At 37.5% G+C, this 26,137-nt stretch overlaps 1 protein-coding gene across 9 annotated transcripts in view; it reads left to right on the forward strand.

Moving 5' to 3' along the window:
• The window catches only part of ERI1 (exoribonuclease 1), an 81,046-nt gene extending 59,301 nt beyond the window's left edge, over positions 1–21,745 (forward strand). For 5 of the 9 annotated variants that reach the window (XM_063816864.1, XM_063816865.1, XM_063816868.1 and 2 more), the window contains 6 exons: positions 6–216; positions 4,785–4,868; positions 6,763–6,872; positions 8,816–8,930; positions 18,202–18,491; positions 20,949–21,745. In XM_063816864.1, coding sequence (XP_063672934.1) covers positions 6–216; positions 4,785–4,868; positions 6,763–6,872; positions 8,816–8,930; positions 18,202–18,444 — 763 coding nt within the window. In that variant the 3' untranslated portion in view covers positions 18,445–18,491; positions 20,949–21,745. Of the gene's footprint in view, positions 1–5; positions 217–4,784; positions 4,869–6,762; positions 6,873–8,815; positions 8,931–18,201 lie in introns of all 9 variants that reach the window. The other 4 variants (XM_063816863.1, XM_016959063.4, XM_054656513.2 and 1 more) reach the window with 1 other exon arrangement.
• The last annotated feature ends 4,392 nt before the right edge of the window (positions 21,746–26,137 follow it).

The raw sequence follows: 26,137 nt of genomic DNA on the forward strand, positions 1-26,137 counted from the left end.
CTTAGAGGAGTAAAGGATGTTCTAAAGAAGAGACTGAAAAACTATTATAAGAAGCAGAAGCTGATGCTGAAAGAGAGCAATTGTGCTGACAGTTATTATGACTACATTTGTATTATTGACTTTGAAGCCACTTGTGAAGAAGGAAACCCACCTGAGTTTGTACATGAAATAATTGAATTTCCGGTTGTTTTACTGAATACGCATACTTTAGAAATAGTAAGTGAATTTTTATATTTTAATTGTATTTCTAGCAGCAACTATTCTGGTGTTTACTGGTTATGTGGAGGACCTCATTTGCTTTTTAGCCAGAATTAGACTTCTAAAGTAAGTTTTTTCTTTGCCATGAACTTTATATCAGCTTGATTAATAGAAAAGCTGTAACAAAGCAATTTTACAGACTACTGCTTTCTTTTTGCAGTAGCGGAAGTTAAAATATTTTTTTCCATTTGCTTAGAACATCTGGGTGTGGACATCAGAATCTCCTGGTAAGTAAAAAAATAAAACACTGATGATACTGATGCCTGGCCCTAGTCCCAGAGATTCTAATTTAGTTCTCTGATAGGGCCTCTGACATCAGCATTTTTTTGAAGCTTTTCAGTTGGTTTTAATATGCAGTCGGGCTTGATAACCACCACTGTGGTCTAGTGTGAACTCTGATCTCTAAGAATGATAATTTACAAAAATGACTTTTGAACCTCTCTCTCTGGTGGAAAGTTTAAGGGTGAAATGACTCATATAACCCTGGTTTCTAAGCCAAATAATATGTGTGCTTTAGATACTTGTCAGTGCCTTATTAGTTAAGAAAGTCTAGTAGGAATTCCCTAAAATAATACTGTTTACCTTATAAAATCTGAGCAAGAATATCCTAACATCTCATCTCTCCAAACGTCACTTCTGTGATATCCTCAGTTGCTACCAACCCACTTGGGAGTAAGTATAAAAAGGCTTTGTGAATTAAAATGCATAGGTTATTAGTGCTATTCAAAATCTCTTTTAGTTATAGTCTTAGCCTATTTCTATAATTTTCTTATCCAAAGCAGATTGAAGGTCAGTAAATTAGAAGGAAAAATGGCAGCTATGAAGGCAAATAATCTTGCATAAGTCACTAGATTTTACTTCTCTCTTACTCAAGGACGTTACTGTAGCAGTTCTCCCTCATGTGGACATTATGATTTATTGCTTTTGTCTATATTGCTCCCACTACACAAAAACATGTTATATTTTTCACACTGTGTAAAAACTTCATCCCACTTCACTGCCAGCTACTGCATTTCTTTGTTCCTCTTTTTGGGAAAATTCTTCACTTAAGTTATAGGTACTTATATGTGTATCTCTTTCCTTTTCTTCCATTCTCTCAAATTTATACCATAACCTTCAATAAAGTTTAAGCTGTGTATTCAATCCCATCATTCCACTAAAATCACTCATCAACATCATCTTTGACCTCTACCCTAACTCCTGGCAAAATTGACCATTCTCACTTTTTTTTTTTCTTTTTTAAGATAGAGTCTTGTACCCAGACTTGAGTGCAGTGGTGCAAACCCAGCTGACTGCAACCTCCACCTCCTGGGTTCGAGCAGCTCTCCTGCCTCAGCCTCCTGAGTAGCTGGGAATACAGGTGCGTGTCACCACGCCCAGCTAATTTTTTGTATTTTAGTAGAGACAGGGTTTCATCATGTTGCGCAGGCTGGTTTCAAACTCCTGAGCTCAGGCAGTCCACCTGCTTCAGGTTCCCCAAGTGCTAGGATTACAGGCGTGAGCCACCATGCCCGGCCATTCTCACTTAAAAAAAAAAAAAAAAAAAAAAATTAAGACTGCGCTGCTGGCTTGAATATTCTTTCCTTGGAGCATTTTCTTCAGGTATAACTTGTTCTGCTTGATTTTTCTCCAGCCCTACTGGATTCCCCACTTGCAGTTTTCTTTGCTGGTTCCTCCTTTCCTTCCCAGCTTCCCCATACCAGATGACCCAGGTCTCAATCCTAGCCCCCGTTCTCTGCTTACATCCTCTTCTCTGCTTACATCCTTTCGCTTGATGATCTTATCTAGTTCCATAGCTTTCAGAAGCTATCTCTTTGCTGGTGACTTTCAAATACATATTTCCAACCCGTTCCAAATCCAGATTGCTTATCTGAAATCTCTACTTAAGTGTCTCAACCTTTTGAACTTACCCCCAGCCCATTCTATCTTTAGCCTCCTGTAGCCTGGGGGATGGCAGCTTTTTCTAATTAGAATCCTTCTAATTGCTCAGTTCAAAAACTTTGGAGTCATCTTTGACTCTTGTTTGTCTCACATCCAGGTCATCAATGATTCCTGTTTGGCTCTGCCTTCAAAATATATCCAGAACCCAGTCACTTAACTGAACTGCTGTGACTTCATTCTGAGCCTCTATCATTTATGTGACTTACTGCATTCGCCATCTAACTGGTCTTTGTGTTTCTGTCTGTGTCCGCCTACAACCAGTTCTCAAAAAACTGGCCAGAGTAATCCTTTTAAAATACAAGTCATTTCACCCCTCTGCTCAAAACCCTGCAGTGGCTCCTCATTTAAGTCAGAGTACAACCCATATTCCTTACTTGACCTGGCCTATTGTTTCCTCTGATTGTTTCCTGTCTTACTACTCTTTTCCTTAACTCATTCCACTCCAGGCATACTGACCTGCTTGCTCATTCTCAAAAATGCCCGGCATGCTTTATCCCATTACTTGCCAGGACTTTAGCTCCAATTTTCTTAGCCGGAAGTCTTGCTGGCTGATGTTTTTCTCCTTCTCTCCCTCCCTCCCGTTTTTCCTTCCAGTCCTTCCTTAAATCTTACCTCTAAATAAAGCCGACTTGATTATCCTATTTAAGAGTGTGGCCTGTGCCCATGTTTCTGACCCCCCTTACTGCTCTACTTTCCTTTGCTTGCTCAAGCGAGTCTCCTGCTTTATCTTCCTGAGTAGCTGGGATTACAGGCACCCAGGTTCCTTTAGTTTTAATAACCCTTACTACCTTTTAACTTACCTAATTTATTTAAGTGATGATTAAAGATTTGGCCAATGAATGTATAGTTCTCTCTAGCATTCTTCTGTTAAAAGTATTTAGTAGTGAATAACATTTTAGTAATATCTGTTATTTAGTACTACCGAATTATAAGGGAAGTTGCAATATATTTTTGAAAGAATGTCATTTAGAATGATAAAATAGTGATACTTAAAAGGATATAGACTTAATTTATCTGTGATATGCAGTTAAGTGGAATGTTGCAGTGTATCTGGTAAGAGTGTCTAACTTTTGAAGTTCAATTATTCTTTTGTTTTGTTTTGTTTTGTTTTGAGATGGAGTCTTGCTTTGTCACCCAGGCTGGAGAGCAGTGGCTCAATCTCGGCTCACTGCAACCTCTGCCTCCTGGGTTCAAGCGATTATCCCACCTCAGCCCCTTGAGTAGTTGGGACTATACGTGCATGCCACCTCGCCCAGCTAATTTTTGTATTTTTAGTAGAGACGGGTTTCACCACTTCGGTCAGGCTGGTCTTGAACTCCTGACCTCAAGTAATCCACCCCCCTTTGGCCTCCCAAAGTGCTGGGATTACAGGCATTAGTCACCACATCTGGCCTCAAGTGTTCTTTTTTGTTCTTTACTGTTGCTCATTTACAATTCTTTACAACCATTTATAGCTCATCCACTTAAGAGATTAGTAGGTAGAAAGAATTTATTCTTAGGAAATACAAACTTTTCTTAATTTTTAAATCTTCTGCCATGAAGAATATTTTTTGTCATTTTCTCTATATCTACTACCTAGGATTAACAGTTGCTGCCTTTAAATCTTTAGGGTTTAAAATTGTCCTTAATCTCAAAATTGACTCAGTGTGTTCTGGTTAGGGAGGCATTACTGGCTAGAAGAAAAAGCACTTAGAGATTGGAGCCTGATAACAATACTGGCCTCACTTAGTTTACAGAGTTGTGAGCATAAAATAAGACCATCGTGTCAGGAGATCGAGACCATCCTGGCTAACATAGTGAAACCCAGTCTCTATTAAAAATACAAAAAATCAGCCAGGCGTGGTGGCGGGCGTCTGTAGTCCCAGCTAGTTGGGAGGCTGAGGCAGGAGAATGGCGTGAACCTGGGAGACGGAGCTTGCAGTGAGCCGAGATCGTGGCAGTGCACTCCAGCCTGGGAGACAGAGCGAGACTCTGTCTCCAAAAAAAAAAAAAAAAAAAAAAAAGAGACCATCGTGAAAGCTTCTTGAAAAGATTCAGCATTGCTATAGATACACAGTGTTAGCAACTCTTAAACTACCTATATATCATACAGTTAAATTTTGACTATTTAGAATTTAGTTCAATTGGATTTTTATATGAAAATAAAGAGTATTCAGGAGTAAATGAGAGAAAAATAGTTTAAAGCTAATTTATTATAACTGCAGGCTGGCATTTCTTCAAAAGAATTTATTATTTTTAAAACTTAGTATCTTGAAGTAGAGGATGCATTAATGGGCTTTATAGTTTTAAAATATTATGAACAAAATTATTAATATTTTGTTCCTCAGGAAAATAATTAAATTTTGGGTTGAAATCTTTCACACACTCACTTTATCTTAAAATATTTTGAATTATGAACCTATTCATTTTTTAATTTAAAAATTAAGAGTGCTTTCGATGTGGGGAATTATTCTTAAAAACTGTGGAAGGGTTTATGCCGCGAGATCCTATGAAATTGCAACCTGCTGTGATGAATTCGTCGTGTATCATGTATCGTGTATCTTAACTCATATAAATTACTTTAACTTGCTATCCTTCCCTTGCAGGAAGACACGTTTCAGCAGTATGTAAGACCAGAGATTAACACACAGCTGTCTGATTTCTGCATCAGTCTAACTGGAATTACTCAGGTTATAATTCTAAGTTCTTCTTTCTAGAGTTTGAAAGAGTTCTTGAAATTAGGGATTTATTTTATACATAATTTTAAAAAATTATTACTGTTGTGAACAATTTAATACCTTGCTTGGTAAAGATCTTTCATGTTGTAATAATTAAAAAAAAAAAAACAGCAAATTTTATACCTGGTAACATTTTCCTCAGCCTTTCCTCTTAAGGAGTTGTAGTGATGAATCGAAAGATTTCGTCTGTAAAATGCATCAGCAAATTGTTTCCATACTGAACTTGGAGATGTTTGATTTATTTATTTTTTTGAGACAGTCTCGCTCTGTCACCCAGGCTTGAGTACAGTGGCGTGACCTCGGCTCACTGCAGCCTCTGCCTCCTGGGCTCAAGCGATTCTCCTGCCTCAACCTCCTGAGTAACTGGGACTACAGGCGCGTTGCCATCACACCCGGCTGCTAATTTTTGTATTTTTAGTAGAGACATGGTTTCGCCATATTGGCCAGGCTGGTCTCGAACACCTAACCTCAAGTGTCCCGCCTCGGCCTGCCAAAGTGCTGGGATTACAGACGTGAGCCACCATGCCCAGCCAGAGATAAGTTTTAGAATGTATCTGTTTACAACCTGACTTTATATGTTGCATTTATTTTTTATTTTTATTTTTTTGAGATGGAGTCTCACTCTGTTGCCCAGGCTGGAGTGCAGTGGCACGATCTTGGCTCACTGCAACCTCTGCCTCCCAGGTTCAAGCGATTCTCCTGCTTCAGCCTCCCAAGTAGCTGAGACTATAGGCACACACCACGATGATTGGCTAATTTTTTTTTTATTTTTAGTAGAGACGGGTTTCACTGTGTTGGCCAAGGTGGTCTTGAAGAACTCCTGACCTCAAGCCCTCCTCGGTCCCAAAAAGTGCTGGGATTACGGGCATGAGCCACCACACCTAGCCTGTTTCATGAATTTTTAGGTCTCTGATTTTTTATTGTATTCTAATGTGGTAGGCACTTTTTTCATTTAGTTAGTTCATTCATTCACTCCACGTGTATTTGAGTGCCTACTATAATATATGCCAGGATTTGTATATATCTTTATGTGTATATAGATGTATGTCTGTGCAGTGGTCACAGTAGGCCTAATAAGTCAGTGTTTTATTGCGGTGTTGTGGACATCTATGAAAAGGGCTTCCATATATGACAGAGGGAATAGAAGACTGTCCTGGGGAAAAACATCCTCAAGTTGATGAACTTGGGCTGAGTCATGAAAGATAGGTAGGCAGAAAAGAATGGCTGGGCATTTCAGGTGGGAACTGGCAGACCTACAGGTAGTTCAGGATGGTTCAGATGTGTATGGGCTGTTAAGAAAATGGTCCACATAGGCAGAGGCAATCCAGATCCTGAAGGGTCTTGTGCATCTATTTGTCCTGAAAGCCTTGGAGAGTGGTTGGAGGATTTAAGTATGAGAGTGATAGGGCGGATCCGATTTACGTTTTAGGAAGATCAGTCTGGCAGCAGTATGTAGTATGCGTGGAAAATTGTGAGACCTGAGATGGGAAGACACTTAGGGAGCTGTGGCTTTCAGCTTAGAAGAGATTTCTCTTTTCCCTCCTCTAGAAATGCAGTAAGCCACTAGGTTCAGGCCTATAAAAAGAGAACCACTGGGGATGATCTTAAATCTTCATTTTGGGAGGATTATACGTTTCAGTTGAAAGTAGTCCCAGTACTTGGTTATGAAATTTTTAGAATTTCTTAAAAATGAAACTTTAGGTGGAGCTAAGCCAAGGAAACCATGAATTTAAAGTATCAGCCTTTCTCATACTGTTTCTTCCCCTCCAACTTAGGTCTGGGTATTTTGTAGGACTACGTGAAGCTACAGCCCTGATTTTTGTATATTTTACTTTTATATCCTCAGGATCAGGTAGACAGAGCTGATACCTTCCCTCAGGTGCTAAAAAAAGTAATTGACTGGATGAAATTGAAGGAATTAGGAACAAAGTATAAATACTCACTTTTAACAGATGGGTAAGTATTTAGGAAGATTATTTTTTTATATCTACTTTTTAAAGATTAAAGATACCCTTATTTATCTAACTTTTAGAATAACCACAAACTATTATTAGAGACCCTAGAGTCTCACCCCACAGGGAATAGTACTTTTCCTTTCACCTAAGGATGAAAGAGAGGAAGAAAACAGTGGTCACAGTCCAATACAGGACTAGAACACTACAGAAAGTTAAAAATATGTAAAGCTAAAAAGACTTTGCTAAAACTCTGTTTTTTCATGACACTTCCTTGCTCAAAAAAGTTCAGACTCTTGAGCTTGGCCTTGAAGCCCCTTTCCTCTCATCCCACGCTACGCGTTTAATCTAATTCACCTGCCATTAATCCTCTTTAGTCAGACTGGCCCAGGAATTCACATGGTTTACCCTTTCTCTGTGTAGTTACTTATGCCTCCCTCTGTACTGAGAGTCTCTTCTCGACAACTTTATCATTTTTCAAAGCCCATCTTGTGTTTTACCCTGACAACGCCACTGATCTTTTTTTTCCTTGAAACCTTATAATTTCTATGGTATATACCATTCATGTTGACATCTGACCATATATTCTGATATATAATCTTTGTGTACATACATAAGACTTACTTTTGCAAGGAAATTTAAAATTCTTTCAGAGAAGGACTTTTGCTGCCTAATAATCTTCCATAATGCTTACCTTAGTGCTGAGCTTAAAGTGTATGCCCAAAAAGCATTTGTTAAATGAAAAGCTAAATGGGAAGATCAGAAAGATTAAAACATAGATGACAGACGTTGTGCCAGGGCAACTCCGATACCTTAAGGCCATTAAGGTTGAAAAGAACGTCCTAAACAACTTCTGTTTCAAACTGTACAGATTATCCTCTATACCTGAGATGTCACCAACATAGAGGGTTTGGAGATCCTCACATGTGATAGGAGAGAAGCATTGAATTTAATCACATCATAACTGTTAAGTTTGGAAAAATGTTTATGGACCTCTTTAGAAATCTATTACTGATTTTAAACATGAGTGAGCAGTGCTCTGCTAAAGTATACAGGTGTTTCTGCTGTAGGATAGTATATGCAGTTCTGGTAAAGTCTCATTTTGTGGGACAGATCACTCAAAACCTATGCAATTTTGTAACCAGAGCACTAACAAAAACCAATCATTGGAGTCTCCATTAATAATTTGGCAGCCCAGGCAAGCAGCTCAGGGAAGGTGAGGTTGCGTCAAAGTATATGAAAATTGTACAGAAGCACTAGTATCCTGGGGACATACACTTATTTTTAATTTTCCTATAATATAGTTGACAGTATTATAAGAAAATACAAAGGATTATATCCTGTTCCCAGTATAGCAGCTGAGTTGAGGGCTTTTCTTATTTCCTGCTGAAGTTTATAATTTCCGCTGCTATTATTCTGACTCTCCTTGCCTAAGAAAAACCACGTAGGAACCAACACAATTTCCATATTACACAATCAGTATTGTCCTTAACTACAATAAATTGGTTAGTGTTATAGAAACATGTTGTAGCAGAACAGATTGTATTTTAACCATTTGATACCAGCTGCTTTTGTCTCTTTCATTTTTTTGTTTTTGGTTTTATTTCAAAGCATGCTGTCAACTTACCATGCTAAGTCTGGCCGTAAAAGTAAGCTTAGCATAATACTCAGCAAGATAGAAGCCTGCCCAGAACCATGAAAACAATCAAGATGAGCCTAATAGGAATTAGTTTGTGAACAAAAGTTAATATATTCGACTTCTTTGTTTGGTTTTTAAAGCTTAATTTTGAATTAGTATTTTGTAGGAAGCAAGGTTAATTTTCTCAGCCTGATGTTACGTTTGAATATGAGAAAGTTGGCATATATAAATAAATGATTTAAAATACTCATTTGTAAGAATAGCATAGCGTTTATTTCATCAATTTTTTGTCCTTTTTTAATTTATAGTTCTTGGGATATGAGTAAGTTCTTGAACATTCAGTGTCAACTCAGCAGGCTCAAATACCCTCCTTTTGCTAAAAAGTGGATCAATATTCGGAAGTCATATGGAAATTTTTACAAGGTAAAATTTCTATATTTAATAATTACGTGGTTCTTAATGATAAATTTGTTAAATTTTGCATGTACGTTAGATTGTAATTTTCCAGGTGTTTTTCATGGAAAAAAGCCATATAATTAGTTCTTACTCTTCAGATTCCAAATTCCTTATGTTCAAATTAGATAAGCCTTTTTCTCATTCAACCTGTTAACTTTATTTAAGTAGGTTAACTATATATACCTGACAAGTTTGAAACTGTAGGGGCAGTCAGTATGTGGATTGTTCATGGAGCAAATGCTCCCCGCTAGATTTTAATTTTACTTCACATTTATCAAAGTTAATATGCGTGTGCCGTGTAAATGTTTAAAATATTATTGCAAGACTTAAAATGAATGGCAGTCTTCTGCCATAGCCTTCACCAGAACTGGTTCCTGTTCTGAGGCAAACACTTTCAACTTATGTAAAGCTCTGTTTTTGTTTTTGTTTTTTTCAAATATTTACCTTTGTATTTCTAAGTTTCATGCTTATACTACTTCTTGACTTTTCAGTTTGCGATCTATTGAATTCCTGCCCTGAAAGATCAAGATTGAGCTCAATTAAGTTACCACTCCTGCTTGTCCTTCCCTTCCTGCATCTTCCTACTATAGCTCTATTACCTTTCAGTCAGAGCACTCAGTGTTCATACTCCTGTGACTATGGAGAGTGTTCACAACTTTCCCCTGGATGTAATAATTTACTTCCGCGGTTGTTTACTTATCCCCTTACTCTCCATTCAAACTGTAAGTCACTTCTCATGACTGAGAACACTCAGGTAGTCTGTCAGGTTTTCTTTTTTCATCTGTTTTTCCCTTGCAGACTATCTTCCTGGAGCCTTTAATCCTGTTCTAATCTGAACTGTTAGTTCTTCAGGCTTCTTTTAAAATCATCTTAGGGGATTTCCTTTAATTCTCATGCGTTAGATACTATGTCATTTTTCTCCCTTTACAGTTGCAATTTGGAGAAGCATGTTCTAAAGTAGTTTCATGAGAAAAGGTGCTTTTCCTTACAGACTCTTGTGTTTTAACAGTCTTTTTAAAACTGAGAAGTATGCATGCAGAAAAGTAGAGTTTTGCCGATTGCTATAAAGCAAATACCCTTGTAACTTCCACCCACTTAACTCCCTTCCTTCCTCCTGGAGTTAACCCTAATTCTTCCTTTCATGGTAATCATTTTCTTATTATTCCTTATAGCTTTACTATTTAAATGTATATCCTTATATTATATAGTTTTGTCTGGCTTTGAGCACGATATAATTAGTGTTATACTGGCTATATTGTTTTTGTTTTTGTTTTTTTTCAATATTATGCTTGAGATCCATCCACGTCTTGTATGTCACTGCAGTTCATTCACTTTATTGCTATTAATTCCATTGTGTGACTATACCAGATTTGTTTATCTGTTCTTCTTTGGCTGGCCATTTGGATTGTTTTTATTTGGGGCTTCCATGAAGAGTACTTTTATAAGCATTGTTGTGCGTGTCCCCTGGTGTCTTTGTGCACTCATTCTTCTAGGATATAAACCTAGGAGTGCAGTTGCTGGGTCATGGGATATGTACATCATTGACATTACTAGATAATGCAAAAATAGTTTTCCAATGGAATTGTACCAGTTTGCACTCTTATCAGTGCTATGTGAGTTTATACTTACTGTAAGTTTTTGCTAGCATCTGATATTATCAGACATTTTAAATGTTTTGTAAATCTGACGGGTGTGTGATACCATCTCATTGAGGTATCAGCTATCTCGATTGCTTTTTTGCGAACCCCTTATTTAAATTTCTGTTTTAAAAAAATTGGGTAGTCTGTTTTTTCATTACCTGTGTATTTTACTGGTTTATAGATTTTTACTTTGGGTGCTAGTCCTTTGATTATATTTGATAATTTTTTTGTGTGAATTTATTTTGTTTTTTGGTTTGTCTTTGAGATGAAGTCTCATTCTGTTGCCCAGGTTGGAGTGCGGTAGTGCGATCTTGGCTCACTGCAACCCTGTCTCTTGGGTTCAAGCAGTTCTCCTGTCTCAGCATCCCGAGTAGCTGGGGCTACGGGCGCCCACCACCACACCTGGCTAATTTTTGTATTTTCAGTAGAGACAGGGTTTCGCCATGTTGGTGAGGCTGGTCTCGAACTCCTGGACTCAAATGATCTGCCCGCCTCGGCCTCCCAAAGTGCTGGGATTATAGGCGTGAGCCACTGCACCTGGCCTTTTGTGGATCTTTTTTTGTGTTTTTGAACTCATTTTGTGAATTTTTTAAAAATTGTGTTATGGAAAATTTCAAACATAACAGAAATAGGTATGAGTCCTCATGACCCAGGTTCAACAATTAGAAACTCATGGCCAGTCATGTTTCATGTGTATCCCCACCCACTTCCCTCTTCCTTATTATTTTGAGGCAGAAGTCAGACATTATGTTATCTGATCTGTAAAAATTTCATTACGTAGCTCCAAAAGCTAAGGGTCGTTTTCTTAGAAACACAGCTACCATACCATTGTGACATCTTAAAAAATTAGCAGTAATTCCTTCATCAAATAGTCATAAATATTTTCTTTTACCTTTTGTGTGTTGAGTCAGATCAGGATAAGGTTCACAGATTTGTAGTTGGTTAATATGTCTCTTAAGTTTTTTAGTCTTTGATATGTTTGGTATGTTAATACATCTTTTTAGTTTTTTTTAATCTCTTCTTTTTCTTCCCTAGCAGTTTATTTTACTTTATTCTTTTAAGAAACTGAGTCATTTGTCCTGTTGTGTTTCCCCTTATCTGGATTTTGTAATCATATCCTGGAATGTGGTTTCAGAGGTGTCTCTGTCTTTTGTATTTCATGTCAGTTTATACTCCAGTTGAGAAGCTCGATCCCCTTTAGGTTCTTTTTTTGCTACAACTCCCAGATGGAATAATTTTTATTATTAAAAATTAATAAACCTTAAAATAATTTTCAGTCAGTTATGCATAAATCTACAGCTCACAGTATATTAGTGTAATCGGAAAGTTGTAGATATTATAAGGCAATAAAATGCTCCCTCCTTTTTTGAGTAAACAGTGGTTTCTCTTTGTGCACCTGTTTATTTTGGCCAGTTTGTTAGCCTGCTCTTTATGTGTGTGGTTTTCCCCTCTTCGTAATAGATAACTATAATGCAATTAGTTGTATAAGTAGAAGAAACTTCTGTTTTCCTTCTTTTTTTGTACCTTATCTAAGACCTAAATAAAACTCTCTGTCACAAGTTTCTGCTGTATATAATGCTAATAAGGTATATTATATGGTATGTCTAAAAACATTTTTTTTTAAGTAAAAATGACTTTTTTTTTTTTTTTTTTTTTTTTTTTTTTTTTGAGGCGTAGTCTCACTCTGTCTCCCAAGCTGGAGTGCAGTGGCATGATCTCGGCTCACTGCAGCCTCCGCCTCCCGGGTTCAAGCAGTTCTCCTGCCTCAGCCTCCCGAGTAGCTGGGATTACAGGCATGTGCCACCACGTCTGGCTGATTTTTTTGTATTTTTTAGTAGAGGCGGGGTTTCACCGTATTAGCCAGGCTGGTCTTGAAGTCCCAACCTTGTGATCCGCACGCCTTGGCCGTCCAAAGTGCTGGAATTATAGGCATGAGCCATTGCGCCTGGCCAAAAATGACCTTGTATCCAGTCTTTCGTGGGGGCAAAGAGTGGAAATGGGTAATTAAACTTGGAGCTTAATTTAAAAGGCAAATAACTGTAATACATTTCTGTGAAATAATTCGCTTAGGATGGGACTTGGTTTTTCTAAAAGTTGGCTGAAACAATATAAATAAAAATACAGTTTAAGACAGATTTTTGTATAAGATTTTGGGGGAAATCCCAAACTTTCTTTGTGCGTGGCATATCAAGCACACATGTGGGGTTAGCATTTACAAAATTATACAGCTGTTTCTTTTTGCTTTTCTCTTCTTTTTTCTCTTTTCTTTTCTTTCAAGACGGAATCTCACTCTGTCATCCAGCCTGGAGTGCAGTGGTGGGGTCTCAGTTCACTGCAACCTGCGCCTCCTGGGTTCAATCAATTCTCCTGCCTCAGCGTCTCAGGTAGCTGAGATTACAGGTGCCTCCCACCATGCCTGGACTAATTTTTTTTGTATTTTTAGTAGAGACTGGGTTTCACTATGTTGGCCAGGCTGTTTTTGAACTCCTGACCTCAAATGATCTGCCCCCCTCAGCCTCCTAAAGTGCTAGGATTACAGGCATGAGCCACCAGGCCCAGCCTCTTTATATCTTTATAGGCCTATGTATATGCATTACAATGCTGTTGTTGAAGTAAAAGGAAAGGATGAAATACACCTCTTGACTGTAAAATGTGTTTTCTTTTTTTTTTTCTCCCTTTACAAATACTCAATTCTAGGTTGAATTTAAGATAAGCTCACATGGATTCTTTTTCTCAGGAAATTAGACAATTTCTGCCTTTGCTCTTCATGCATGTTAAAAAAAAAAAAGCTTGCTTACACATGTAGAAAGATGAAAGTGCAGTGAAATGTTACTGCTTTCAAATGAATGACAGGATACTTTGCAGAAATCCACAACTTTTCTGGGGGTAGAGCATTAAGTCTATCTCTGGTGTACAGTCAGATTGTACCTATAAAGCTCTTTTCTTAAATTCAGATTCTCAGGCTGAGCAGAGATTCAGAGAAAGGATCCCTTACCTAATGATATTCTGGTGTTGAAAGGGAGGGAAAATATTTAATTATCTCCTACAGTTTTTCCATGTTGCACTCAGACTTGAGACTTTCCAATAGCTTTCCTCACTTGATATCAAGCCCAAGCAAAAGGTGGACATTTTAAGGTTTTCTGTTGTAACATGATTATTTCCAAAGACATACTCCGTTACCTTTGAAATGCAAGAATCTTGTCACTTGAAGTCAAACATTTTCTCCAGCTTCTTATAGGGACTTGTTCAGCTGATTCATGTGATGAAAAATGTCTGTAAGGAGGCTGCGTTTTGCAGCGCTTCTTCCGACTGCTCAGCAAAATCTGGCCTTTTTGTTTTCCTATTGTTCACCTTTCAACTCAGCCACTTGATTGAGAACTTTTCCTTGCTAAGCTAGAGGAAGCAAGAGGTTGGTTTGTTCCTTGTCTAGATTTCACATCATTTTTAAAAACACGATGAAGTGACTGGGCCTTTGTTTAATAAAGTTAATAACTCTTTTTTGGGCACTATCTAGGACTTTTCATTTTAATCTTTGTGTGTGTGTGTGTGTGTGTGGTTAAAGTGTACGTAATACAGGTTGAGTATCCCTAATTGGAGATGATTGGGACCAGAAGAAATGTTTGAGATTTGGGGTTTTTTTCAGATTTTGGAATATTTGCATATACATAATGAGATACCTTAGAGATAGGACCCAAGTCTAAATATGAAATTCATTTTTGTTTCATATATACCTCATACACATAGCCTGAAGTTAAGTTTCATACAGTTTTGTGGATGAAACAGTGTATGTACATTGAGCCATTAGAAAGCAGAACTGTCACTGTCTCAGCCACTGATATGGACAGTCTGGTTGTTTGGCATCATCTTTCCTGATGCTACCAATAAGCAATAGCTTTCTTAGTTACACATAAATTAAGCATGTGTCATGTATCTGTGTTTCGACTGCAAACCATCACATGAGGTGTGTAATCTTCCACTTGTGACGTTATGTTGGCCCTCAAAAAGTTTTGGATTTTAGAGCATTTCAGATTTTGGGTTTTTGGGATTAGGAATGCCCACCCTGTATAACACTTGTTGTTCACTTAAAAATGCTCTCAATCATTTTTAAGTGCACAACAGTTCAGTGGCATTAAGTACATTCACATTATTGCACAACCATCACCACATCATTCTCCAGAGCTCTCATATTCCAAAAGTGAAACTCTGTGCCTCTTGGACTTCCCCTTCCTGCCATACCCTGGCAATCATCATTCTTCTTTCTGTCTCTATCAGTTTGACTTATCTATATACCTCTTATAAGTGGAGGCGTACAGTATTTGATCTTTTGTGACTGGCATATTTCACTGAGCATAATGTCTTTAAAGTTCATCCATGTTGTATCATGTGTCAGAATTCTACCTTTCTGAAGCAGAATAAGAATTCATTGTATGTATTTACGGGCTGAGTATACCTAATCCAAAAATTCAATATCTGAAATGCTCCAAAAATCTGAAACTTTTTGGGCACTGACATTGTACTCAAAAGAAATTCTCATTGGAGCATTTCAGGTTTTGGAATTTTGGATTTTCGGATGAGTGATGCAAAAGTGGTGTAATGTAAATGTTTAATATTTCAAAATCCAAAAAATTTCCAATCCAAAGCACTTCTGTCCCAAGCATTTCAGATAAGGAATATTTAACCTGTACCACGTTAAAAAAAAAAAAATCCATTGATTGTTTGATGGACATTTAAGTTACTTCCATGTTTTGGCAATCATGAATAGTGCTGTTATGAACATGGATGTACAGATACCATTCTTCTTCCTGTATAACCAGAATAGGAGTTGCTGGAGCATGTGCTAATTCTATGTTTAATTTTTTTGAGGAATCTCCACATTGTTTCCCACAGTGGCTGTACCATTTTACATTCCTGCCAGCAATGCACAAAGTACTACGTTCTCCACATCTCTGTCAATGCTTGTTATTTTCTGGTGTGTGTGTGTGTGTGTGTGTGTGTTTATGGCCATTCTCATGGGTGTGAAGTGGTATCTCATTGTGGTTTTGATTTGTATTTCCCTAATGATTAGTGATGTTGAGCATCTTTTCATGTGATTATTAGCCATTGGCATATCATGTTTGGAGAAATGTCTATTCAGATTCTTTCCTCATTTACTAAATGAGGTATCATGATGTTTTGAGTTGTAGGAGTTCTTTATTCTGGATATTAATTCATTATCAGATATATACTTGCAAATGTATCTTCTGTTCCATGGGTTGCCATTTCACTCTACTGATAATGTCTTTAGTAATAAGGTTTTTAATGTTGATGAAGTCCACTTTATTTTTTCTTTTGTTGCCTGTGTTTTGGTGACATCCAAGAAATCATTGTCCAATCCATTGTCATAAAGCCTTTTCCATGTGTTTTATTCTAAGAATTTTATAATTGAATGTCTTACATTTAGGTCTTTGATCAATTTTAAGTTAATTTTGTTATATGGTGTAAGGTAAGGGTCCAACTTCATTCTTTTGCACGTGGATATTCAGTTTTCCCAACACCGTTTGTTGAAAAGGCTGTTGTTTTCCCCATTGATTCAATGTATTTGTGAAGGTTTATTTCTAGACTCTCTTCTGTTTTATTAGTTTGTATGTCTATACTAATACCACTCTCTTTCAATTACTGCACTCCTTCCTTCTGTTAATGCTTGTGTTAACATTGTTTTTAAATGTTGAGCCATCCTTGCATTTCAGGATAAAATCCTACTTGGTTATGGCACATAATTCTTTTAATATGCTGCTGATTTAAATTTGCTTATATTTTGTCAAGGATTATTGCAACATGATAATTGTAGGGGTTATTGATCTGTAATTTTCTTTCCTCATGAGGTCTTTGTCAGGCTTTTGTATCAAAGTGATGCTGACCTTAATGGAATGAGTTGGGAAGTATTTCTTCTTCAATTTTTTTGTAGTAGTTTGAGGAGACTTGGTTCTAATTCTTTAAATATTTGCTTGAATTCAGCAGCAAAGCTATCTGGTTCAGCGCTTTTCTTTGTTAGAGGTTTTCAGTTACTGATTCAGTCTCCTTCCTAGGTATAGGTCTATTCCGATTTTCTGTTTCTTTGTAATTCAATTATTGGTAAGTTGTGTATTTCCAGGAATTTGTCTCTTCTACCTAAGTTATCCAGTGTGTTGGGCAAACTATTTTTAGAAGTGCGTTTTCCAAGTGATAATTAGTGGAAGGTACAGGATATATTGCAGTATTACAGCTTAAGATAATTATAGATGTTTTACATCATTTGCTTTGTGATTATCCCAGTAACCCTATGAGTAAATATTAGAGCTGTTAGTCCCATTTTACGGATGAAGAAGCTGAGGTCCAAGATGCATAGGCAAAATAGTTGTACAAACTACAGAATGTAAAACTTAACAAATCTTGATAGAAATATGAAGAAAATATAACAATTTTTTTTTTCTTTTTTTGAGATGGAACCTCACTCTGAGGCCCAGGCTGGAGTGCAGTGGAGTGATCTTGGCTCACTGTAACCTCTGCCTACTGGGTTCAAGGGATTCTTCTGCCTCAGCCTCCCGAGTAGCTGGGATTACAGGCGCACACCACCATAGCCAGATAATTTTTATATTTTTAGTAGAGATGGGGTTTCACCATGTTGGCCAGGCTGGTCTTGAACTCCTGACCTCAGGTGATCCACCTGCCTTGGCCTCCCAAAGTGCTGGGATTACAGGCGTGAGCTACCACACCCAGCCAATAATTCTTAAAAGTGGAGGCACATATTGGAATTTGGGGAGTGTGAGAGTTTTTTTTTTTTTTTTTTTTTTTAATTTATCAAGGAACAGGTTTTTAAATAACCTGAAAAATATCACACCACATCATCTTTCATTCTTAATCTTCATTATCTTTCGTCATCCAAAAAGGCTAGTCTTTTTATCTAAGAAATCAGTCAAGTAAAGTAATACACTATAGAAAAATACCATGTAAAATAACTAACTTGGTTTAAAAAGGTAGATCTTCAACTTACATGTCCTGAAGAATACATTCCCTTTAATAAATTATTTTTAAATTAAAAAACTGCAGAGTTTTTAGATGTCTGAGGATCCTGTCTGTATTTTCAGCTGAAACTCTTAAGATCATATTTTAAAGCTCTGAAAATTTCAGGGTTTTTTTGATGGAGTCTCGCTCTGTTGTTCAGGCTGGAGTGCATTGGCATGATCTCAGCTCGCTGCAGCCTCCACCTCCTAGGTTCAGGCAGTTCTCCTGCGTCAGCCTCCCGGGTAGCTGGAATTACAGATGTGCACCACCACGCCTGGCTAATTTTTTTGTATTTTAAGAAGAGATGGGGTGTCACCATGTTGGCCAGGCTGGTCTCATACTCCTGACCTCAAGTGATCTGCCCACCTTGGCCTCCCAAAGTGCTGAGATTACAGGCGTGAGCCACCTTGCCTGGCCTGAATTTTTTATTTGCCTTATTTGAGTGGGGGTATTGCCCTTTGCCTAGCTTTATTTAGCTATTAGTGCTAATTTTCAGTTTCTTATTTTTCATCTTAACTGTGGCTTATATTACAGTTTAGAACACCAAAGAATTATTTACTAAGCTGTTTATTTTTCAGGTTCCTAGAAGCCAAACCAAACTGACAATAATGCTTGAAAAATTAGGAATGGATTATGATGGGCGGCCTCACTGTGGTCTTGATGACTCTAAGAATATCGCCCGAATAGCAGTTCGAATGCTTCAGGATGGGTGTGAACTCCGAATCAACGAGAAAATGCATGCAGGACAGCTAATGAGTGTGTCCTCTTCCTTACCAATAGAGGGCACTCCACCACCACAAATGCCACATTTTAGAAAGTAACAACAGTTTTGTGTGTGAATCATTCCAATTGAAGTTGCTATGAAGAGGTAGCAGATGAATCTCATTGAATTAGTCCTATAGTGCAAACTAAGCACCTTAAAACATTTAAAATCTTACTACAGGTGATAGAGATAGATACATGTATGTGAACAGATTTTGTAGGAAGGCATACTGAATTCTTTGTCACCAGCACTTTTGATATGAGCAGTATTCGTTACATAGTAACAGTTCCTGCTTAGAACTGAATTTTATAATTTAAGGTGTTCAAGATATATTCTTTTTGGTTTTAAAATGCAAAATCTTATTGGCTGTTCTCTTGAATGTCCTATCTTACTGGTGTTTAAATATGTAATGTGTTTCTTTATTAACATCACTAGATGAAACCATATCTTAAAATGCAGAAATGATTGGAAGGTAGATCTTATCTAGCCTTTGGATTTCAAGAATATCATAGTCCTTTTGATTTTCAAAGTTTATATGTGAAGTTCACCATGTATGTGGTGAATTTCGTAAGGTACTTGGTATACATATCTGCCTATGTTTCTTTTCAACTCATAATTGGAAGAATTATGATGGATTATAGGGTTTGGTTAAAAATCCAGTTAAGGAGTTAATGAAAACTTAGAAGAAAGTACTAAAAGGAATATCATAAGGGCTGTAGCTCAAACTTCATAATACATAAATCACTGGGGTCTTTTTGGATTTGGTTGTTTGATTCGCCTTCCTTTTTTGACATATGTATGCCTTAATTCTTAAATCTGAGGGACCATGCTTTGAAATAGACTGAAAATTAAGGGTCACCACCTAATTTTACTTTGTATTCAGTATCGTAAGTGAGGTTAATAAAGTCAGTACTTCCTACCATATATTACGTTTTTGTTATTAAAAAACTTCATTGGCCACTAGTGAAGTTAGTCAATAAAAGACTTGTTTTTCTGATTTTACATAGTAAATGGCTGCTAAGTATTGAGTAATTCTTAACTAATTCTAAAAACTAAAATGTGCATTTCGACTTGATAAGGTAAAACTCTTATCTAGAGGCTAAACCCATGTATTTTCAGAATTGAATTTTTCTCCTTGTAGCTTTCAGGGAACAATTTCATTGACATTGCTTACTTCCTGCCTTTTACCTTTTAATAAAAATTGTGATGCTACTTTATTCTAAAGATTTATGTTTTATAACCAAATGAATTTCCTCAAAGGTTTCCAAACCTATATCATATAGGGTGAAAAGCAGGAAAGTAGACATTTTTCTTGGCGTGGGAATTGTCTACATAGGGCGGTAGATTTCTTAAGCCAATGAATTTCTGCTTTTCAGCAGTAGTCATATAATCAGTACCATAAAGAATAATGTGTAAATAAAAGAAGGCATATGAGTGTGTGGTGTTCCTAGATGAACTGTTACAGATTATAGTAAAATAAGGAAATCTAAGTGCTTTAAGTTTATACAGTTAACTCTTAGGATAAGAGGGATGTATGCTGAGATGTTTGTGCATCCCAGATAGCACTGTACGATAACCTGTAAAGTATTACTGAATACTGAATAGCTGAAACTGCAATTGGAAAATCTGATGATGACGAGGAAATATTACGTTTCCAGTTTTTTTAGCTCTATCTGCTAACTTCTTTGCCTATTTTCACTTTCGCCAAGTACCAACAAGCTCATGTTGTATTTCTTTTTAAGAACTTCAACATTATAAGCTCTCGGTACCCTATTTTGTTGTTGTTGTTGTTGTTTGAGACAGAGTTTTTGCTCGTCTGCCAGGATGGAGTGCAGTGGTGCGATCTTGGCTCACTGCAACCTCCGCCTCCTGGGCTCAGGTGATCCTCTTGCCTCAGCCTCCTGAGTAGCTCGGATTACAGGCGCGTGCCACCACACCCGCCTAATTTTTGTATTTTTGGTAGAGGCGGGGTTTCACCATGTTGGTCAGGCTGGTCTCGAACTCCTGACCTCAAGTGATTTGCCCACCTTGACCTCCTACAGACGTGAGCCACTGCGCTCAGCCATAGATTTTACCATCTTAACCCATTTTAATTCCTCTGTTGAGTCTCTGTCCTCCCCTCCAATTTGATTTGGGATTTTGCTGATGAGACGATACTAAACATTGAGAGTACTGCTTTTTACTCTGACTTTTATTGTGTTGTCTTTGAAAGACAAATAGTACAACTTGTTACGAGGAAACACGTAAGAGATGGATGTCCATGAAAACAATATTAGTATATTCTATTGTTTCTTATTAATAGTTACTTAGTATTTACAATTTTTTATTAGCTGTGTTAATTTTTATTCTATGCTTCATATGCTCTGACATTGACATAGTGGATTTCTGCTGATTTTTTTCAAATCCGCAATCTTTATAACCAACTGAAGTATATAATAGAGCATTACATTTTATCTTTATTTGTGTTCTGTTGGATCAAGTATTTAACATTTGCTCTGAAAAAAATGTTTTTGTGATGTGTCTTTGTTGCCTTGAGATAGATCTGTTTATCCTGCCTCCTAGGGAGAAGTTTCTGCCTGGATTGAAACAAAAAAACACAGGCGTCACAAGCATGTTACCTATTAAGAGAGAGAGGGTATCTCTGAAGACTAATTAAATTGGTAATTTTTAAAAAGATGTGACCAGTTGACTTTTAGTATATCATCCCAAGTATTATCCCCAAAATGATAATGCAAAACAGAATAATTTGGAGACCAGGAGAAAAACTGGTATGATTACTGGGGAGGGGAAGAAGCACAGGTGGTCAAGATAATAATGCATGTTTGGCCTCAGCTGTAGGTAGAGTTGCCAAAGAAACTACCTGCCTCACAGATGAGCACGCACGGGTGCATTGTCAAAGTCTGAGAAGGATGTATTGTACTTTGAAGGAAGACTTTCCATGTCTAAGCTACCATGGAGAAGTATACGCTCCTTGAGACCAGAGACTGTGACTTCTGCGTCTTTGATTCCAGCGACATATGATAAAATGTTTTGCACATAGTTGAATCCAGCGTTGATACATGAAGGACAGCATTACATCTTTTTTCTATTATACTTAGAAATTTCCTCTTTCTTCTGCACCACCAACCTGTATATCAAGCCTCCTTGCCCCACAAAGCTTCCAAAGCCCGTAAATTTGTTAATCTAGAGCAGGGGTCAGCAAACTACCACCCATGGGCCAAATCTGGCCTGCTGCCTATTTTTGTGTGGCCTACAAACTATGGTTTTTATATTCCCTTTTGTTAATGGCTCAAAATAATATTTTGTATAATATGAAAATTACGAAATTTTAGTTTCTCTAAATAAAGTTGTGGAAAGAACTACCATTCTCATTTGTTTTCATGTCATCTCTGACCACTTTTGTGCTACAATGGCAGAGTTGAATAGCTGCATCAGTGGTACCATCTGGCCAGCAAGGCCAAAAATACTACTGTCTGGCCCTTTATGGAGAAAGTTTGCCTACCCTTACCTCCCTTATGTAATGCAATATATAAGTTCCATCAACAAACAAGAAATGCGACTGTGATGAGAGCGTAGAGCTGAATGTTAAGGTACAATAATGATACTTGCATCAGACATTTGTTGAGCACTGTTAAGTACTTTACTCCATTGTTTAATAAGAATCCGGTGATGGAGAGAGGCATTCTCTGCAGTTTACAGGTGGGAAAGTTGAGGTGCAGAGCGGTTAAGTTGCCAAAGTTTAAGTAGTGGGAGCTGTAGATTCTGGCAGTATGGTTTGAGACTTGCTCTTTATCTCTGTGCTATGCTGCCTCCCGTTGTAGACTTTGGCTTAACCTGATATTCCAGGAACAGGTAGGTTGTCCTAGGTAGAATAAACATCTTCCTGCTACGGTTTAAACTAGACATTTTCAATGCGATTGTACTAAATGTTGCAAATCAGGAGGTAATTTGATGTTCATTCTTTGAATGAAACAATATAAAATACTGTTAACTTCTAATGTGACCAGCTCTAAGGTTTTTTCGGAGATGGGGATAAGCGGAGAAGGAGAAGGATTTTTGCTTTAAAATTTCCTCCATGTTCTTGAGATTAGAAATGTTAGTGTCTTGAGTTTATAATGACACAGAGGCTAAAGGGCTTAAGTTTGACTGATGAAGAGGTGGAAGTACTTGTTTTTCTGGATTCCTTACCAAGACTTGGGTAAGGGGCGGATGCCGGAGGCTTTAAACCAGATCTGCTTTTCTACTTGCAAGTGAATGTTCTCAAGGTAAATTTCATTAGATTTGTTTTAGGATGAATACTGCTCAATCATTGTGGAGCCACAAGGCATGCTTCATTTTATTGCACTTCTCTTTATGTGCTTCGCAGATACTATTTTGTTTTGTTTTGTTTTTTAACATACTGAAGGTTTGTGTGAATCCTGTGTGGAGAAAGTCTATTTATGTCATTTTCCCAGCAGCATACTTTCACTTCATGTCTCATATTTTGGTAATTCTCCCTATATTTCAAACTTTTTGATTATTATCATCTCTCTTAGGGTGACTTGTAATCAGTGACCTTTGATGTTACTATCATGGTTGTTTTGGGGCACCACAGACCACACCCATATAAGACAACGAACTTAATTGATAAATGTCTGTGTTTTCCCCATCGCTCCCTCTCCAGACCTACCTATTCCCTGAGACACAATATTGAAATTAGGCCAATTAATAAGCCTACAGTGGCCTCTAAGTGTTCAGGTGAAAGGAAGAGTCACATGTCTTCCACTTTAAATCAAAAACTAGAAATGATTAATCTTAAAGAGGAAGGCATGTCAAAAGCTAAGACGGGCTGAAAGCTATGCCTTTTGATCCAAATTAGCCAAGTTGTAAATCCAAAGGAAAAGTTGTTGAAGGAAATTAAAAGTGCTGCTCCAGTGAGCACACAAGTGATAAGAAAGCAAAACAGCCTTATTACTGATATGGAGAAAGTTTTAGTGGTGTGGATAAAAAATCAAACTGCAACATTTCCTTAAGCCAAAGCCTAATCTAGAGCAAGACTGTCTCATATTCTGTGAGGGTTGAGGGAGGTAAGGAAGCTGCAGAAGAAAAATTTGAAGCCAGCAGAGATTGGTTCATGAAATTTAAAGAAAGAAGCTGTCTCCATAAAACAGTGTAAGGTAAAGCAGCAAGTGCTGATGTAGAAGTTATAGCAAGTTATCCGGAAGATCTAGCTAAGATAACTAATGAAGGTGGCCACACCATACAACAGGTTTTCAATGTAGATGAAATAGCCTATTCGAAGAAGATAACATCTAGGACTGGAGAGAAGTCAGTGCTTGGCTTCAAAGCTTCAAAGGACAGGCTGATTCTTGTTAAGGGCTAATGTAGCTGGTTTAAGTTGAAGTCAGTGTTCATTAACCATTCTGAAAATCCTAGGGCCCTTATGCTAAATCTACTCTGCCTGTGCTCTATAAAGGGAACGGCAAAGCCTGAATGACAGCACATCTGTTTACTACATCATTTACTGAATATTTGAAGCCTGCTGTTGAGACTTAGTGCTCAGAAAAAAAAAAAAAATCTGTTCAAAATATGACTGCTCATTGACAATGCATCTGGTCATCCAGGAGTTCTGATGGAGTTGTATAAGGAGATTAATGTTGGTTTTAATGCCTACAAACACAATATCCATTCCACAACCCATGGATCAAGTAGTAGTTCTGGCTTTCAAGTCTTACTATTTAATAAATACATTTTATAAGGCTGTAGTTAGCATAGGTTGTGATTCGTCTAATGGATCTAGGCAAAGTCAGTTGAAAACCTTCTGGAAAGGATTCACCATTCTATTCTGAATGCCATTACAAGCGTTTGTGATTCGTGAGAGGAGGTAAAGATATCAACCTTAACAGGAATTTGCAAGAAGTTGATTTCAGTCCTCATGGATGACTTTTAGGGGCCCAAGACTTCAGTGGAAGAAGTCACTGCTGATGTGGTGGAAATACCAAGAGAACTAGAAGTGAAGATGTGACTGAATTGCTGCAGCCTCATGATAAAACTTGAGGAATTACTTCTTACAGATAAGCAAAGAAAGTGATTTCTTGAGATGGAATCTATTCCTGGTGAAGATGCTGTGAACATTCTTGAAATGACAGCAAAGGATTTAGAATATTACATAAGCTTAACTGATAAACCAGTGGCGTGGTTTGAGAGGATTGACTCTAATTTTGAAAGAAGTTCTGTGGATAGAATGCTATCAAACAGCATGATAAAGAGAAATCTTTTGTGAAAGCACAAATATCAGTTGATGGAGCAAACTTCATTGTTGTCTCATTTTGAGAAACTGCCACAGCTACTCCAATCTTCATCACCTACCACCCTGATCACTCAGTAGCCCTCAACGTTGAGGCAAGATCCTCCACCAGCAAAAAGATTATGGCTTGCTGAACACTCATGATTGTTACCTTTTTCTAGAAATTTAATCTTTAAGGTATGTATGTATTTTTTAGACATAATGCTTTTGCACACTTCATAGACTATTGTTTAAATTTAACTTTTATATGCATTGGGGAGCCAAAACATTTGTGTGAGTTGCTTCATTGTGATACTCCCTTTATTGCAGTGGTCTGGAACTGAACCTGCAGTATCTCTGAGGTATGCCTGTATATAGTATGATCAAGAACAAGTTTAGAATACAAGTCATTTTTTTTTTCTATTGAGTAAAAGAACAAAAGAGGAGCAAGGTTGTGATTTTCTGTTTGCTAATGTAGTGTGGCACACCATCACTGGTGATGGCAGATTGATGGAGGGCAGCGATTGAGCCTTCCCCTTGAAGTGTCCATTCTTGCTTGCCGACTCTGCACCTTTGAACATAGACCTGTTTTCCCTTTGGATTTATTTTTGTCAGTGGGACCATGATTATCAGTCACATAGGATTGAAACCATGAAACTCATAGTCCCTCCCTCCCCCTTTTAGCACAATGTCCTTTATTGTCCAGTCACTTTATCCTCACCCCAGCCTCTGTTATCATCATTGCTACACAGACTATTGCTAAAATTTAACTGACTTCTGTCTTGCTGTCTCTTCCTGTATACCACTGTCATAAAAAACCTTCCTAAAATGTTGCTTCGCACACTGATCTCAGAAACCTTCACATTTCTGATGGGATAAAACTCAGCTCTCTGTTGGCATATAAGACCTTTCACAGTCTGATTTCTGTCTGCCAACTTTTACAGTAACCATCTGCTCTGGGGTAATAGTTACTCCCCTCACCATCACACTCGCGTTGAGTCGCATGTGCACCATCCTACTTCTGTCCCCAGGAAGTTAGCCCATCAGTCTTATTCTCTTGATTCTGTTTTGTTAAAGACCTGCTCTGATTTCAGCCTTCTTCCCAGACAACCCGGACCTTTGGCAACAACTCCCTCTATTTGTTCATTGCACTTTTGTTACATTCATTGGGCCCTTCATTTGTGCTGCAGAGATTCATATGTACTGTATTGTTGGGTTTTTTTTTTCTGTTTCCCCAACAGGAGTGTAAATTATTCAGGCACAGGTTCTTACTTGTATCTCAAGAACCTAAGACACAATGGGTGCTTAGTTAAAAATAATTAGTGATGGTAAAATATATCCTCTGAGGTTAGTACCTGTTCCTGAAATTGCAAAAGGTAGCGTAAGTCCTGACTGCTGTGATGAATGAGTTGCTGTTTTGGCAGAGTTACAGATATGAGCTATCCCCTTTTCTTTTACTGTGCACCATAAATAAATTTTTAGAGGC

This window comes from Pan troglodytes, chromosome 7 (assembly GCF_028858775.2).
Source record: "Pan troglodytes isolate AG18354 chromosome 7, NHGRI_mPanTro3-v2.0_pri, whole genome shotgun sequence".
In the NCBI taxonomy this organism is placed as follows: Eukaryota; Metazoa; Chordata; class Mammalia; order Primates; family Hominidae; genus Pan; species Pan troglodytes.